Source organism: Thamnophis sirtalis, unplaced genomic scaffold (genome assembly GCF_051295495.1).
Source record: "Thamnophis sirtalis isolate CommonGarterSnake01/CBP01778 unplaced genomic scaffold, rThaSir2_p1.2 scaffold_4, whole genome shotgun sequence".
Classification (NCBI taxonomy): Eukaryota; Metazoa; Chordata; class Lepidosauria; order Squamata; family Natricidae; genus Thamnophis; species Thamnophis sirtalis.
In genome coordinates, this window is record NW_028261384.1 from 139,546,829 (window position 1) to 139,563,759 (window position 16,931).

General features: G+C 48.2%; 1 protein-coding gene across 1 annotated transcript in view; it reads right to left on the minus strand.

Moving 5' to 3' along the window:
- Positions 1-16,931, minus strand: part of LOC106549206 (importin-4) — a gene marked incomplete at its 5' end in the record, with an annotated part of 30,453 nt that extends 13,522 nt beyond the window's left edge. Inside the window, 14 exon segments of the mRNA XM_087714253.1 lie at positions 124-181; positions 1,246-1,323; positions 1,992-2,110; positions 3,605-3,716; positions 4,798-4,921; positions 7,743-7,856; positions 9,500-9,613; positions 10,825-10,896; positions 10,899-10,953; positions 12,805-12,816; positions 12,818-12,914; positions 14,519-14,628; positions 14,726-14,779; positions 16,890-16,931. Coding sequence (XP_087570379.1) covers positions 124-181; positions 1,246-1,323; positions 1,992-2,110; positions 3,605-3,716; positions 4,798-4,921; positions 7,743-7,856; positions 9,500-9,613; positions 10,825-10,896; positions 10,899-10,953; positions 12,805-12,816; positions 12,818-12,914; positions 14,519-14,628; positions 14,726-14,779; positions 16,890-16,931 — 1,161 coding nt within the window.

The window sequence follows — 16,931 nt, forward strand, 5'->3', positions numbered from 1 at the left end:
GTTTTGATCTCGTTCAGCTTTTTTTTCAGCGATGGCCTTCCCAAAGAACCCCCCTCCCCCCCCAAAAAAATGGATTTTTCCTGCAAGCGATAGACTTCCTCCCGGGGCATCGCCCAACCTTACCGGCAATAACTGGGACACTTCTTGGAACGAGGTCTCTATGTAAGGCAGGAAGGGCATACTGAGGAAAAGAGAAAGAAAAAAGGAGGAGGGAGGAAGGAAGGAAGGAAGAAAAATGAGGAATTTCTGGAGCAAAATAGCTTTTTTTTCCAAGCCTGCAGTCAGCTGTTCTCCCCAGACGCTTGTTGGTTCTAGTCCCGCCTTAGGGTGACTTTGGCCCAATCACCAGGAGACTGGGAATTCTAGTCCCGCCTTAGGCATGAAAGTCAGCTGGGTGACTTTGGCCCAATCACCAGGAGACTGGGAATTCTAGTCCCGCCTTAGGCGTGAAAGTCAGCTGGGTGAATTTGGCCCAATCACCAGGAGACTGGGAATTCTAGTCCCGCTTTAGGCATGAAAGCCAGCTGGGTGAATTTGGCCCAATCACCAGGAGACTGGGAATTCTAGTCCCGCCTTATGCATGAAAGTCAGCTGGGTGACTTTGGCCCAATCACCAGGAGACTGGGAATTCTAGTCCCACCTTAGGCATGAAAGTCAGCTGGGTGAATTTGGCCCAATCACCAGGAGACTGGGACTTCTAGTCCCGCCTTAGGCATGAAAGCCAGCTGGGTGAATTTGGCCCAATCACCAGGAGACTGGGAATTCTAGTCCCGCCTTAGGTATACAAGTCAGCTAGGTGAATTTGGCCCAATCACCCGGAGACTGGGAATTCTAGTCCCGCCTTATGCATGAAAGACAGCTGGGTGACTTTGGCCCAATCACCAGGAGACTGGGAATTCTAGTCCCGCCTTAGGCATGAAAGCCAGCTGGGTGAATTTGGCCCAATCACCAGGAGACTGGGAATTCTAGTCCCGCCTTAGGCATGAAAGCCAGCTGGGTGAATTTGGCCCAATCACCAGGAGACTGGGAATTCTAGTCCCGCCTTAGGCATGAAAGTCAACTGGGTGAATTTGGCCCAATCACCAGGGGACTGGGAATTCTAGTCCCGCCTTAGGCATGAAAGTCAGATGGGTGAATTTTGCCAAATCACCAGATTTATAAAGTAATAAATGCGGCTTGATAAAAATCGAATAAAGAAAGAAATACACGTCACAGAATTTAGGGAAACCCAGCGATGCAAATTACCTGATGCTTGCGGCCATGTCTCCCAGCGCTATGCAGGCGTCTTCCTTCTCGTCCATAAACACGCTTCGCACGCACATCCTGGGAGGGGGCGGAAGAAAAGCTGAAGCCCCACCCACCTTAAAAATGGCAGGGATTGGGGGAAACCCCAAACTCAAACGGAAGTTTCTAGTCCACAGGAACGCGGAGGACTTATTTTTACGGACAGGGAGACAGCACCCAGGGACAGGCAAGTCCTCAACTTTAACGACCACAATCGAGCCCGACATTTCTGTGGTGAAGCAGGACGCGAGTTTGGTCCCCGTTTTACGACCTTTCTTGCCGAAGTTGTTAAGCGAAGCGCTGGCGGTCGCAAAAGGGGGATCGCGTGACCCCCTGCGACCGTCATAAAGACGAGTCGGTTGCCAAGCGTCTGGATTTGGATCCTGTGACCACGGGGGGGGGGGGAATCCACAACGGTTGTTAAGTGTGAAAAATGATCCAATTTCCCACTTTTCAACGCCATCATAATTTCGAACGGTCCCTAAAAGAACTGCTGTAAGTCGAGGCCGATCTATACAAGCTCAGAAACTGGGTAGGAAGGTAACGAAACTCGCACTCGTGCCCTTATCCTGTCCCTATCCGTCCCGCGAAAGGAAGGACGGTTTTGATTCTGAGGGACGAAACAAATTGGTGGGAGGAAACCAATTTTGTGGCGGGACAAACTCAATTTGGGAGCCCAATAAACCCTCCCGGGAGGAGAAAATTACCCCACGGGGTCGGAGTCTTCCTCGTCTTCCTCGTCGGTGAGAGTTTCCTCTCCTTCCACCTCTGCCTCCTCTTCCTCGTCGTCAAATAATAGGAAGGAGTTTCCCGAATTGAGGGGCGGCTACGAGAAAGATAAAAAAACCAGCGACTTCGGTTAGTGGCGATCCACCATCTTTGTCGAAGATCTCAGTGGGTTAGAATCCCGAATCGATATACAGCTGCGAAGACCCTCCGTGGGTTCGGGAGTCTCACCAGGTTGTTTTGACCGAGGCTTCCCAAGAGCAGGAAGCAAGACCTCACAGTCCTTCACCTCCTCCGCCTCCTTCCTCCTTTCCACAAAACCAACTCTCTTCCAACACTGATGATGTTACCTAGTTCAGTTGTGAAACGTCCGCAAGGAAACAACTAAGCTCAGGGTTCTGACTGACGTTTCCCCAAGAGCAGGAAGCAAACTCCCGACAAAAACTTCATTTAATTAAAATTAAATTTGCTGTGAATTCTGCTCCTTCCCATCCAGCAAAGTCTTTCGAGGGAGGATTTATGGTCACAGACCTCATCCGGCTTGGAGAGCTGCCAGGCCGAGATCTGGAAAACTTGGCAAGGAGCCTCGGAGAGTCATGAACCAATGAAGCGAACTCCTGCAAACTCCACTCCCCTGTTGCTCCTCGTTTACTTTCTCTGGGAGGGGCCATTCACCGTCCACCTGTGGCCTTTCTCCCAAGTCGACCCCTGTTCTTTAGCTGCTCCCTTCGTCTGGCAACTCTGCGCAAGCACACCCTGGGAACAGGCTCCAGCTGTTCTTCTGCCTCACTGATGTCTGACTCCGAAGGCATCTGGTAACTGTCGGGGCGGCCCCCTCTCTGCCTCCGACGCAGAGCCCTCGTCCGAGCCTTCCTCAGACTCCAGGACTAGCCCATCTTCCTCCCCAACCTCCTCACTGTCCGAATCGGCTGCCGGCTCTGCTGATCACGATACAGGTTTGAGATCCTTCCTGGCTAAAATTAATCTCGAGATTTCAGATTTCACTTCCTTGCGGGCGGAAGCAAAAACCCGAATTTTCAAAACACACAAGAAAAAGGGAGGTTGTGTTTTACTGAGCAAATTTAGCAAATCTGGGCGACTTCGAAGCAGAGTGACAATGAAAACAACGGGGAGAAGGGTTGAACGGTGGGGTCCTTGGAGCTGGTTTCCTTTCTCGTGGACGTCTCGTGACCCAACTCGGTAACAATATCAGCACTACGAGGGAGCAGGGTTTGCAGCGTGGAGGAGGAGGAAGAGGATTGTGGGGTCCTTGGTGCTCTCTGACATTATTTTCTCGCAGATATCTCATGACCCAACGAGGTAACAATATCAGCGCTATGAGGGAGCAGGGTTTGCGGAGGGGAGAAGGGGGAGGAGAACTGTGGGGTCCTTGGTGCTCTCTGAGCTGGTTTTCTCGCGGACGTCTCGGGACCTAACTAAGCAACCTTATCAGGGCCCAGGAGATAGCGCTCTCCACCTCAAGTGTGATACGAGAGTCTAAAAGTCAGCAACTGGAAGATGGCTTGGACTTCAGCTCCCAGAATTCCCCAGCCCTGCCCAGGGGGAGGTGGGGGGGGGGTGTTCGCCGTCTTACCTTGACGCCCTCGGTGGATTTGAGGGAATAAATCAGGAGCGTCGTTATCCGAGGCAGGAACGGGATGATCGAATCCCCCATGACATTCGCGAGAGAGCTGAAAAGGCTGTACCTAAACGGCGGCAGAGATCCCGGGTTCAAAAAAAGTTCCTTTTGGGAACTGGCAATTCCGCCGCCCCCTCCCCAAATTTCACATTTCAGGTAGTCCTCGATTTACAACGGTTCATTTAGTGACTATTCGAAGTTACGACGGCAATTTAAAAAGGGAGGTGACTGTTTTTTCACGCTTCTGAAAGCGGCAGCCCCCCACGAAATTCTGACTGACTCGTATTTATGACGGTTGCAGTGTTCCGGGGGGGGGGAGCGTCATGTGATCCCCTTTTGCGACCTTCTGAGGAAGCCAAATTCACTTAACAACCATGTTGCTTGCTTAAGAAGTGATTAAATAAAAATAATTTAAATTGATTTAATTACATTCAAATTAAAATAGGGCAAATTTTACTTCACAGATGTCTCGTTGAGGGATGGAATTTTTGGGCTCGATTGTGGTCGTAAGTCGAGGACTGCCTGTACACAGAGAACCTTATCCCACCTCGCAGCGGACAAAAGCCCTGGGGTCATTTGATCACCATTTGCAACCTTTCCAGCCTCAAGGGGGGCCCTTAATTTGCTAAATGACAGTCTGATTCACTTAAAGACTGCAATGATTTGCTTAACAACCGTCACAAAAAATAGGTTGTATAATTGGGCACGACTTTCAGTTGTTTATTGAATTGTGTTTTGTTTGTTTTCATTCCAGCCCTGCCTTTTTTTTAATAGTATAGCGCCTAGCCAGTCTCTAAACCGGTAGTCCTCGACTTACGACCAATCGCTTATTGACCGCTCAAAGTTACAGCGGATCCCACAAAGCTACTTACAACCCAGATTTGAGAGGAGAAAGAGAGTCATCCCCTTTTAATGACCCCAGAATTCCTTGCGGGGTGGAGCCTGGGCAAATGAATGGATCTAGCAGAGTGTTTTTGAGTGGCCGGATGCCATTCTTGTCACCAATACAGAGTTTTGTTCAGCAGAAGGCACCTTCAAGCATGGTGACAATTTCCCATCCCTGAAAATCCACCCATAGACAGTAGGCTCGGGTTCAAAAAGAAATTGAGATGAGAGGGAAAAGTCACCACCAGGTGACGGGGACATACGTGCATCGTCGCAAGTCCGGGTCGTCTACTCTGTCGCAGAGGTCCAATCCAAGCTGACAACACTTCTCGGAAAGCGGCCGAAAGATGTCGTTATCCAGGACGTTGGCGAGGATGGCCATGGTCTCTGCAAAAGGGAAGAGAGAGGCGTGGAGAAATCAGAATTGCTCAACTGCGGCCATTTTGAGATGGGTGGACTTCAACTCCCAGAATTCCCCAGCCAACAAGCAGAAATGCTCCTCGCTTAACAACATCTGCTTCTCCTTAGTGACCACGGCAAAAAAAAGGGTGTCATATTGGGCCGGTCACATAATGGACGGGCTCCATTGGGCTCAAAATGTCTCTTACTAAGCCAGACAGTTGTTCAGTGAGTTTTGCCTCATTTTATAACCTTTCTGGCCACCACCGTTAAGTGAATCACTGCAGTTGTTCGGTTAGCCACACGGTTGTTAAGTGAAACTGGATTCCCCGTTAACTTTGCTTGTCAGGTGGTGGCAAAAGGGGATCACGTGACCCCAGGACACTGCAACCGTTATAAAAATGAGTCCCTTGCCTGAATTTTCATGACGGGACCACTGGGATACTACAACGGTCGTAAGTGTGAAAAACAATTGTGTCGTATTTTCTTTTTAATGTCAAATGGTCAGTTTATGATGGGATGTTCTGGGGGTTTTGTATTGGTTTTGTATTGCATCACCCAGATGATAGATATAGATGATAGATAGATAGATAGATAGATAGATAGATAGATAGATAGATAGATAGATAGATAGATAGATAGATAGATAGATAGATAGATAGATAGATAGATAGAATAAAGAGAGAGACAGATGATAGAGATATGGATGGATGGATGGATGGATGGATAGATAGATAGATAGAGATAGAGATAGATAGATATATAGATGATAGATATATATTATAGATGATATAGATAGATGATAATGATACTAGATGATAGAGATATAGATGATATAGATATAGATAGATGATACATAGAAATAGAGATATAGAGATAAATTATAATGATAGATACAGATAGATAGAGGTAGATTATAGATGATATAGATGATAGATTATAGATGATAAATAGATATAGATCATAGATAGATAGATAGATAGATAGATAGATAGATAGATAGATAGATAGATAGATATAGATTATAGATGATAGATATAGATGATAGCAGTTAGCAGTTACTTATATACCGCTTCATAGGGCTTTCAGCCCTCTCTAAGCGGTTTACAGAGTCAGCATATCGCCCCCACAGTCTGGGTCCTCATTTCACCCACCTCGGAAGGATGGAAGGCTGAGTCAACCTTGAGCCGGTGAGATTTGAACCGCTGAACTGCAGATAGCAGTCAGCTGAAGTGGCCTGCAGTACTGCACCCTAACCACTGCGCCACCTCGGCTCAGTGATAGATAATATAATGAGAGATTATAGATGAGATATAGATAGATGATATAGACAGATAGATAGAGATGATATATAGATAGATATAGATAGATGGTAGATATAGATAGATAGATAGATAGATAGATAGATAGATAGATAGATAGATAGATAGATAGATAGATAGATAGATAGATAGATATAGACAGATAGATATAGATGATAGATAGATATAGATGATAGATAGATAGATAGATAGATATAGATGATAGATAGATATAGATGATAGATAGATAGATATAGATGATAAATAGAGATAGATAGATAGATATAGATTATAGATGATATAGATAGATATAGATTATAGATGATAGAGATAGATAGAGATAGATAGATAGATAGATAGATAGATAGATAGATAGATAGATATAGACAGATAGATATAGATGATAGATAGCTAGATATAGATGATAGATAGATAGATAGATAGAGATGATAGATAGATAGATATAGATGATAGATAGATAGATAGCAATAGCAATAGCAGTTAGACTTATATACCGCTTCATAGGGCTTTCAGCCCTCTCTAAGCGGTTTACAGAGAGTCAGCATATTGCCCCCAACAATCTGGGTCCTCATTTTACCCACCTTGGAAGGATGGAAGGCTGAGTCAACCCTGAGCCGGTGGGATTTGAACCGCTGAACTGCTGATCTAGCAGTAGCTTGCAGTGCTGCATTTAACCACTGCGCCACCTTGGCTCTTATAGATAGAGATAGATAGATAGATAGATAGATAGATAGATAGATAGATAGATAGATGATAGATGATAGAGATAGAGATAGAGATAGATAGATAGATAGATAGATAGATAGATAGATAGATAGATATAGATGATAGAGATAGAGATAGAGATAGATAGATAGATAGATAGATAGATAGATAGATATAGATATAGATGATAGATGATAGATGATAGAGATAGAGATAGAGATAGATAGATAGATAGATATAGATGATAGAGATAGAGATAGAGATAGATAGAGATAGAGATAGATAGATAGATAGATAGATAGATAGATAGATATAGATGATAGAGATAGAGATAGATAGATAGATAGATAGATAGATAGATAGATAGATAGATAGATATAGATGATAGAGATAGAGATAGAGATAGAGATAGAGATAGATAGATAGATAGATAGATAGATAGATAGATAGATAGATAGATAGATAGATAGAGCGAGCTAGAGAAATAGGGAAAAGAAATCCTGATGATGTTACCTTGAGTGGTAACGAGACGTTCAAAATTAAATTAAAACCAACTTGGAGAGCAAAATCTCTTCAAAATCAAAACAAATAATTTTCTATTATTTCCTAATCAATCTTTCTCCAGTTGTAAGACGAAGACCTAAATTGCCTTTTTTGGGGGTGGGGGTGCGGGGGATTCTTGCGCAAGTTATTTTGGAAACCTTACAAGCCAATAAGGGCCGGGTCCCCAATGCTTTTCGCTTTAACGACGGCCGTTAAAGGTGGCGAAGATCTGTACCTACCGACAGATTGTATCTGGACGGGCCGGAGGTCCTCCCGGGTGGTCAGCATGTAACTGGTCAGGTGCTCCATGATGGCTTGGAAATATGGCAGAAGGGACTCCTTGGCTGCCTGGGCTGGAGATCACAAGGGAGGAAGATCAGCAGGGAACGGATTCCACCGGAAAGGATCTAAGGATCTGGTGCGTGCTTTCTGCCTTGCCGTAGCTAGATGTGGAAGCCACTTTGGCCTAGTCAGGAAGGAAGAGGGCTAGAAACTGGGTGACTGGGAGTTCTAGACTCGCCTTAGGCAGGAAAGCCGGATGGGTGACTTTGGGCCAATCACCAGGAGGCGGGGAGTTCTAGTCCCGCCTTAGGCAGGAAAGCCAGCTGGGTGACTTGGGGCCAATCACCAGGAGGCGGGGAGTTCTAGTCCCGCCTTAGGCATGAAAGCCAGCTGAGTGACTTTGGACCAATCCCCAGGAGACTGGGAGTTCTAGTCCCACCTTATACATGAAAGCCAGCTGGGTGACTTTGAGCCAATCACCAGGAGACTGGGAGTTCTAGTCCCACATACATAGAAGCCAGCTGGGTGACTTTGGGCCAATCACCAGGAGACTGGGAGTTCTAGTCCCGCCTTAGGCATGAAAGCCAGCTGGGTGACTTGGGGCCAATCACCAGGAGGCGGGGAGTTCTAGTCCCGCCTTAGGCATGAAAGCCAGCTGAGTGACTTTGGACCAATCACCAGGAGACTGGGAGTTCTAGTCCCACATACATAGAAGCCAGCTGGGTGACTTTGGGCCAATCACCAGGAGACTGGGAGTTCTAGTCCCGCCTTAGGCATGTAAACCGGCTGGGTGACTTTGGGCCAATCACCAGGAGACTGGGAGTTCTAGTCCCGCCTTAGGCATGTAAACCGGCTGGGTGACTTGGGGCCAATCACCAGGAGGCGGGGAGTTCTAGTCCCGCCTTAGGCATGAAAGCCAGCTGAGTGACTTTGGACCAATCACCAGGAGACTGGGAGCTCTAGTCCCACCTTATACATGAAAGCCAGCTGGGTGACTTTGAGACAATCACCAGGAGACTGGGAGTTCTAGTCCCACATACATAGAAGCCAGCTGGGTGACTTTGGGCCAATCACCAGGAGACTGGGAGTTCTAGTCCCGCCTTAGGCATGTAAACCGGCTGGGTGACTTTGGGCCAATCACCAGGAGACTGCGAGTTCTAGTCCCACCTTATATATGAAAGCCAGCTGGGTAACTTTGGGCCAATCACCAGGAGACTGGGAGTTCTAGTCCCGCCTTAGGCATGAAAGCCGGCTGGGTGACTTTGGGCCAATCAGCAGGAGACTGGGAGTTCTAGCCCCGCCTTATACATGAAAACCAGCTGGGTGACTTTGGGCCAATCACCAGGAGACTGGGAGTTCTAGTCCCGCCTTATACATGAAAGCCAGCTGGGTGACTTTGGGCCAATCACCAGGAGACTGGGAGTTCTAGTCCCACATACATAGAAGCCAGCTGGGTGACTTTGGGCCAATCACCAGGAGGCGGGGAGTTCTAGTCCCGCCTTATACATGAAAGGCGGCTGGGTGACTTTGGGTCAATCACCAGGAGACTGGGAGTTCTAGTCCCACCTTATACATGAAAGCCAGCTGGGCGACTTTGGGCCAATCACCAGGAGGCGGGGAGTTCTAGTCCTGTCTCAGGCGTGAAAGGTGGGCCAGTTCCTCTCTCAGGTTGTGTGACATTTGGCTCTGTGGGTGTGTCAGCCGATCGGCTTACCAATAGCTCCGATGGCGCTAACTGCCAGCTCCTTGGTGCGGGGACTTCCAGGGGAGGTCAAGGTGCTGAGCATCCTCTCCATCAAAGCTGGCAGATAGGGTTCAATCTTATCTTCTGTCGAGAGCAGAGAGAAATTTGTTCACAATTCAGTTCTCCTGTCATAATACAGCTAGTTCTCGACTTTACGACCGTTCGGTTAGTGAGAAAAAGGGAGTTAGGGCTGTTTTCCACACTTAATGACCGTTTGAAGCATCCCACGTCTCACAGGGATTTACAATCGGATGGGCTTGTCCGGCGACTCGCATTTATGACGGTCGCAGAGTGACGCGATCCCCTTCTGTCCAGCAAAGTCAACGGGGAAGCCAGATTCGCTTAACGACCGTCGGACTAATTTTAACAGCCGCAGCAGTTCGGGACGAGAAGAGTCATAAAATGGGGCCATAACGTCTCACTTAGCAACCTAAATTCTGGCCTCAATTGTGGTCATAAGCCGGGGTCCACTTGTACAGTTGAGAGACACAGCTCTCAAAGCCACATTTTATTGTGTTTCTGTCACTTTAAGAGAAGGCGGACTTCAACTCCCAGAATTCCCCAGACCAGCACCGAAGGATTCTGGGAGTTGAAGTCCACCCTCCCCTGCAGTGGAGGAACACACCTTTATTTATGTCACAGGTGGTTCCCCACGTACGACCGTTTGCTTAACGACCGTTGCAAAAAAAAGGAAAGAAAAAAGTCATAAAATCGTATTGGTCACGTGACGATTTGCTTAACGACCGTAATTCCGGGCTCAATTATTGTTGTAAGTCGAGGACTACCTATGCAGGCCATAAAAATGGCTTTATTTAGAATAAGGTTGCAGGGGGGGGGTCTCACCCAGTGGTGGGTTTCACATTTGTTACCACTCGTTCGCCCCTTCCGCGCGGCCTCAAAAACGGGCCGAAATAGGACGGTTTTGGGCCTAGCAGTCCTCCCTGCAGCCTCCTGGGACCAAAAATGGGTGCGCTCCCCCTGTCCACCCCACATGCATGCATGACCCCTCCCCTCGCACACGTCTCCCGCATGCACCCCACTTCCACGCGTCTGCGGCAAAGACCCCAAAAATCAGCTGGCTGGCGGGAAGCACACAGGCATTCGCCGTAGAGCTGAGCCGGGGCGACAGCTTGCGTGCGCCACAGAGAGGGCTCTCCATGCCACCTGGGGCGCGCATGCCATAGGCTCGTCATCACGGGCCTAGAGCCAGGGCGAGTGGGCAGGCCCACCCACGATTTCTGCAACCGGTTCGTGCGAACCGTACCGAACCGGCTGAAAAGGACTTCAGGTCTCACCCAGATTCTCCACAAAGTTCTCCAGAGCGTAGTAGGCCTTGGCCAGGTGGGTGGTGTGGGCCAGCTGAACCCCTCCAGGTAGCGCAGCAGGAGGGGCATAATTTCATCCGAAAAACGAGCAATGTCCGGCTACGGTTACGGAAGACGGGGAGAGGGGAAAAAATCAGGACAAAATTGAGCAACTCGATAAAAGCTAAAGCGTGGATTTTACAGTGGGAGCATTTTTTGCTCATTTTTTTTCGTGACCCGTCAAAAGCGCGTCCCACAAAAGCGCGGTCGACGAAAGCGCATATGTGACGTCATCACAGAACGACGAAAAAGATCGAAAAATTGAAAGAAAAATTGAATTACAGCAAGCCGATTCACATAAAGGTAAGGGTTAGGTTTAGGGTTAGGGTTAGGGTTAGGTTAAGGTTAGGTTTAGAGCGTTAGCGTTACGTTTAGCGTTAGGTTAAGGGTTAGCGTTAGGTTTTTCGTTAGGTTAAGGGTTAGGTTTAGGGTTAGGTTAAGGGTTAGGTTTAGGGTTAAATTTAGGGCTAGGTTAAGGGTTAGGTTTAGGGTTAGGTTAAGGGTTAGGTTTAAGTTTAGGGTTAGGTTTAGGGTTAGGGTTAGGTTTAGGGTTAGGTTTAGGGTTAGGTTTAGGATTAGGTTTAGGGTTAGGTTTAGGGTTAGGTTAAGGGTTAGGTTTAGGGTTAGGTTTAGGGTTAAATTTAGGGTTAGGTTAAGGGTTAGGTTTAGGGTTAGGTTAAGGGTTAGGTTTAGGGTTAGGTTAAGGATTAGGTTTAGGGTTAGGTTTAGGGTTAGGTTTAGGGTTAGGTTAAGGTTAGGTTTAGGGTTAGGTTAAGGGTTAGGTTAAGGGTTAGGTTTAGGGTTAGGTTTGGGGGGGTTAGGGTAAGCTTTTCGCTTTATTTTTACATTTTTCGATCTTTTTCGTCGCGCTGTGATGACGTCACATACACGCTTTCGTCGACCACCACGGTTTTGTGGTGGAACCATTTTTTGGGGGGGAGGGGGACCACCCAGGAGCACTCTGCAAGCCTCCTAAAGGCTATTCATGCCTTTTTTTAAAAAAAGGGCCCATTTTTGCGAAAATTGCGAAATTTTTGGAAGGTCTACAGTGATTTCTTTTTTTTAAAATTTGCCTCTTCAAAACCTTGGTGCAAATGGATTGACTCTACACAAAACAAATACGGGACTAAGAAATTCCAGATAGCCTATGCTTAAGATTAGGGATAATTTAAACTGCTTAAAAGTTTGGGCAACAGCAAGAAGCTGAGTTCAACGCAGAGATCTTATTGACTTTCTTTCTTTTTTTTAAATTTCCTTTGTCTTAATATATTTTAAACTGTGTTTGTTAAAAAGCTACACCGTGTACGGGCTCTGGGAAGTCGGGGGGGGGGGAAGGGAGGTGGGGTCTTAGGGGGGAGCTGGGGAGGGGGGATATATAGTATGTGCTAGATTTTAAAGTAACACGATTGCACTTGTATACTGTTGTTCTTTAATCCCAGTGTAAAAATAGGACAAGCTGAATATATTAATAGATAGTAGAAATACACCGAAGGGAGGAGTAGAGGGAAAGAAGAAAGAGGGGGAGAGAGGGTGGGAGAGAGGATTGGAGGGAGGGTGAGAAGGAAGGGAGGGAGTGTATCGGGAGAGGGGAGTGATAGAGGGGGAGGGGAAGTAGGGTAGAGGGGAAGGATGGAGGGAAGATGGAAAGTTGGAGGGGGGCGAAAGAAAGGGTGTATGGAGGGTCGAAGAGGTACATTGGGTTTCTATTTTGGGGGGGCATTATTGACAAGAGGAATGGCTGTGTTTATTGTTTAATGTTATATGGCCCCGGTTCTGTACAGTATATGTGGGACTGTACGGAAATGAAAATGGAAAATAAAACTATCTACAGAGAAAACCTTGGTGCGTCTTATACTCTGCAAAATACGGTATTCAGATGGTAAGCGTCTTTCTCCTTTGGGCGTGGCTCACCTGCAGATTCTCGGGAGAACTGGCCCAAGGCAAACAGCGCAGCGTTGCGTACCACCTGACTCTCGTCGGCCAATGCGCGGCACACCACCTGGAGCATGGGCTGAAGATGCCTGTGGACAGAAGGATGTAGACATACATGACGGAGGCAAGAGCATGACGAGAGAACCCCGAGCCAAAATCGGAATGGGGTTACGATTCAAGGCTGTGACCTCCCCTCATGGCCGTTGAGTGAAACACGGCCTGATCGCAAACCGACCAGTGGTTGTGGCTTGCCGGCGGCCAGAGGAGCTGGCAGCAGAGTCGGACAGTGAGGAGGTTGGGGAGGAACATGGGCCAGTCCTGGAGTCTGGGGAAGGCTCGAATGAGGGCTCTGCGTCGGAAGCAGAGAGGGAGCTAGACAGCAGCGGGACAGAGGAACAGCTGGAGCCTGTTCCCAGTGTGCGCATGCGCGGAGCTGCCAGAAGAACGACTAAGAAAGCAGGGCCGACTTGGAAGTAAAGCCACACCTTGGAAGTGATTGGTTCTTCCCACAGGAAACAAAAGAGGAACAAATGGGGGATGGGCTGTTGCAGGAAACAATTTGTCCCTTCAGTCGTGTCAAGAGTGGGAAGTTCTGTTTGTGACTATAAGAGACTCTGTGCCAAGTGTGGCCTTGCCCACTGTTGGGAAACTAGTTATCTGGCAGCTCTCCGAGCGAGATAAGGTTCGTGTGGATAAATATTCCTCGGAAAGACTTTTCTTCGCCAAGCGTTGCGGACTGTGAAGGAAAGGAATTCACAGTCGTGCCAAGTTTTGCCTCGCCATGTTTTTGGAAACTAGTTATATGTTAGCTCGCCAAGCAAGATAAGGTTCGTGTTGATAAATACTCCTCTGAAAGACTGTTTGCCAAACCTTGAGGACTGTGAATGACAGGAATTCACAGTCCTGCCAATTTTGCCTGTCCCTTTGTGTGGAAACTAGTTATCTGGCAGCTTGCCAAGCGAGATAAGGTTCGTGTGTCTAAATATTCCTTGGAAAGACTGTTCGCCAAAGCGTTGCTGACTGTGAATGAAAGAATTCACAGTCGTGCCAAGTCTTGCCTCGCCATGTTTTTGGAAACTAGTTATATGTTAGCTCGCCAAGCGAGATAAGGTTCGTGTTGATAAATACTCCTCTGAAAGACTGTTTGCCAAGCCTTGCAGACTGTGAATGACAGGAATTCAGAGTCCTGCCAATTTTGCCTGTCCCTTTGTGTGGAAACTAGTTATCTGGCAGCTCGCCAAGCGAGATAAGGTTCGTGTGTATAAATATTCCTTGGAAAGACTGTTTGCCAAGCCTTGCTGACTGTGAATGAAAGGAATTCACAGTCCTGCCAATTTTGCTGTCCCTGTGTGTGGAAACGAGTTATCTGGCAGCTCGCCAAGCGAGATAAGGTTCGTGTGTATAAATATTCCTTGGAAAGACTGTTCGCCAAGCGTTGCTGACTGTGAATGAAAGGAATCCACAGTCGTGCCACGTTTTGCCTTGCCCTGTTTTTGGAAACTAGTTATATGTTAGCTCGCCAAGCAAGATAAGGTTCGTGCTGATAAATACTCCTCTGAAAGACTGTTTGCCAAGCCTTGCGGATTGTGAATGACAGGAATTCACCGTCGTGTAAGGAACAGGGGTTTTGCTGGGAGCAAGACTCCGCTTCATGCTTTTTAAGGAAGCCTGGGTCAGAACCGTAGTTACGTACTTGTTACGGATGTGATCTCCGCAGCCTTCGGCCAGCACCGCCAAACACATGAGCCCGGCCTTCCGGTGGTATGGGTTGGGGCTCAAAAGCGCCGGTTCCATTAGAGGGGTCTGGGGAGAGCAACCAACAGGAGTGCTTTAAGATCTGGTTGGCCCCTATTGTCGTCATTTGAATCCCCCCCCCCCCAAAAAAAATGCTCGTACTCACCAGCTGGGGGAAAAGCTTTTCAGGGGGGAGGTAGAGCGCCAGCATATCAATCACCTGTTGGGGAGAGGCAGAAGGAAGATTTGATGGGAGATCCTGTACGGCAGGGGCCTCCAAACTGGGGTCGGTGAAGAAGAGCGGATTTCAACTCCCAGAATTCCGCTTGGCGATCTTAACGTTGCCAAGATTAGAGATCATTGTTCTAGAGTCTAGGCTCTCACTTGACCCTATAAACCATAACCTGGTGTAGTTTCTCTATGTATCGTAGCTCTGCTGGGAATAAGCGGTAACTCAATACTGCCTATCTTGTATTTGGTTCTCGTTGTATATATCCCTGTTTTCCCCCGTTTCACCATATCCTGTTCTTTCAATAAAGCATTCAGATCTACGCACACGGTCTGTTTTACTGGAGGATAGGCGGGGTTAGCTGCACATCGAGCTGCACGCAGACGAACGTGTAGTGAGGACAGAACATGTATCGTAGCTCTGCTGGGAATAAGCCAAGATTTGCGGTTTCCTGTCATGTGGGAACGCCACCCATTGAATCACAGTCTACAAACCGCCAATTAAAGTCCCGTCGTCTAAAAGTGGCATATTTGGAGAGCCCTCACCTGACCCTAAACCATAATCTGCTGTCGTTTCTCTGTTTTGGGCATAGTGCATCGTAGCCCAGCTGGGAATACACCAAGATTCGTGGCTTTTTGCGCTGTGGGAACTCCACTTATTGAATCACACTCCCCAAACTGCCAATCGAAGCCCAGCTGTCTTTAAAGTTGCCAATTTTGGAGGTCACTGCTCTAAAGAAAAAAGGCTGAGCTGGATCTGCAAGCAAGGGATTCTGGGATTGAACTGGGGGAGGGGCAAGAGGAACATGGGCAGGGGTGGGATTCAGCTGGTTCGGGCGAACCGGTCGCTCTGACGATCAGCTGGGAAGTGAAGCAGTTCACTCCAACGATCAGCTGGAAGCGAAGCGGTTTGCTCTGACGATCAGCTGGGAAGTGAAGCAGTTCACTCCAACGATCAGCTGGAAAGTGAAATGGTTCCCTGCGACGATCAGCTGGGAAGTGAAGCAGTTCACTCCAACGATCAGCTGGAAAGCAAAGTGGTTCACTCCGACGATCAGCTGGGAAGCGAATTATTTGCTCCAACAATCAGCTGGGAAGTGAAGTGGTTCACTCCAACGATCAGCTGGGAAGCGAAGCGGTTCGCTCCGACGATCAGCTGGGAAGTGAACTGGTTTGCTCCGATGATCAGCTGGGAAGTGAAGCAGTTCACTCCAACGATCAGCTGGGAAGCGAACTGGTTCCCTCCGACGATCAGCTGAGAAGTGAAGCAGTTCACTCCAACGATCAGCTGGAAAGTGAAGCGGTTTGCTCCGACGATCAGCTGGGAAGCAAACTGGTTCACTCCAACGATCAGCTGGGAAGTGAAGCAATTCACTCCAACGATCAGCTGGAAAGCGAAGCGGTTCGCTCCGACGATCAGCTGGGAAGTGAATTATTCGCTCCAACGGATCAGCTGAGAAGTGAAGCGGTTTGCTCCGACGGTCAGCTGGGAAGCGAACTGGTTTACTCCGATGATCAGCTGGGAAGTGAAGTGGTTCGCTCCAACGATCAGCTGGAAAGCGAAGCAGTTCGCTCTGACGATCAGCTGGGAAGCGAACTGGTTTGCTCCGACGATCAGCTGGAAGTGAAGCAGTTCACTCCAACGATCAGCTGGGAAGCGAAGAGGTTCACTCTGACGATCAGCTGGGAAGTGCACCAGTTTGCTCCGATGATCAGTTTGGCCCTCCCACCTGGCCCTGCGTTTTACTTACCTATATCATCTCAGCTGATTCCCGCGCCTCAGCTGTGCTACTCTCCCAGAAGTAACGTGGAAGCTAAGTTTTGTTAAAACCGCGCATGCGAACAGAACGTGCGTAAGGCGCGCACTTCCAAACCATGCATCACCGAACCGGTTGTTAAACTGGCAGGATCCTACCACTGAGCATGGGGCATGCTGGGAGTTGTGGATCCAGAGGCAGGGTGCCTAGAAAGCAGCTGGGCACGAACACAGGGGATTCTGGGAGGGAGAAGGCCGGGACCACGAAGCCCGGAGCATCCCGGGAAGTGAGGAGAGTTGAAATTGAGAGATTGCTGCCCCCCCCCCCCACACAAAAAAGCCAGACCTGGACCGCGAAGTGTTTGGGCGTCTGGACTTCTGCGTGGTC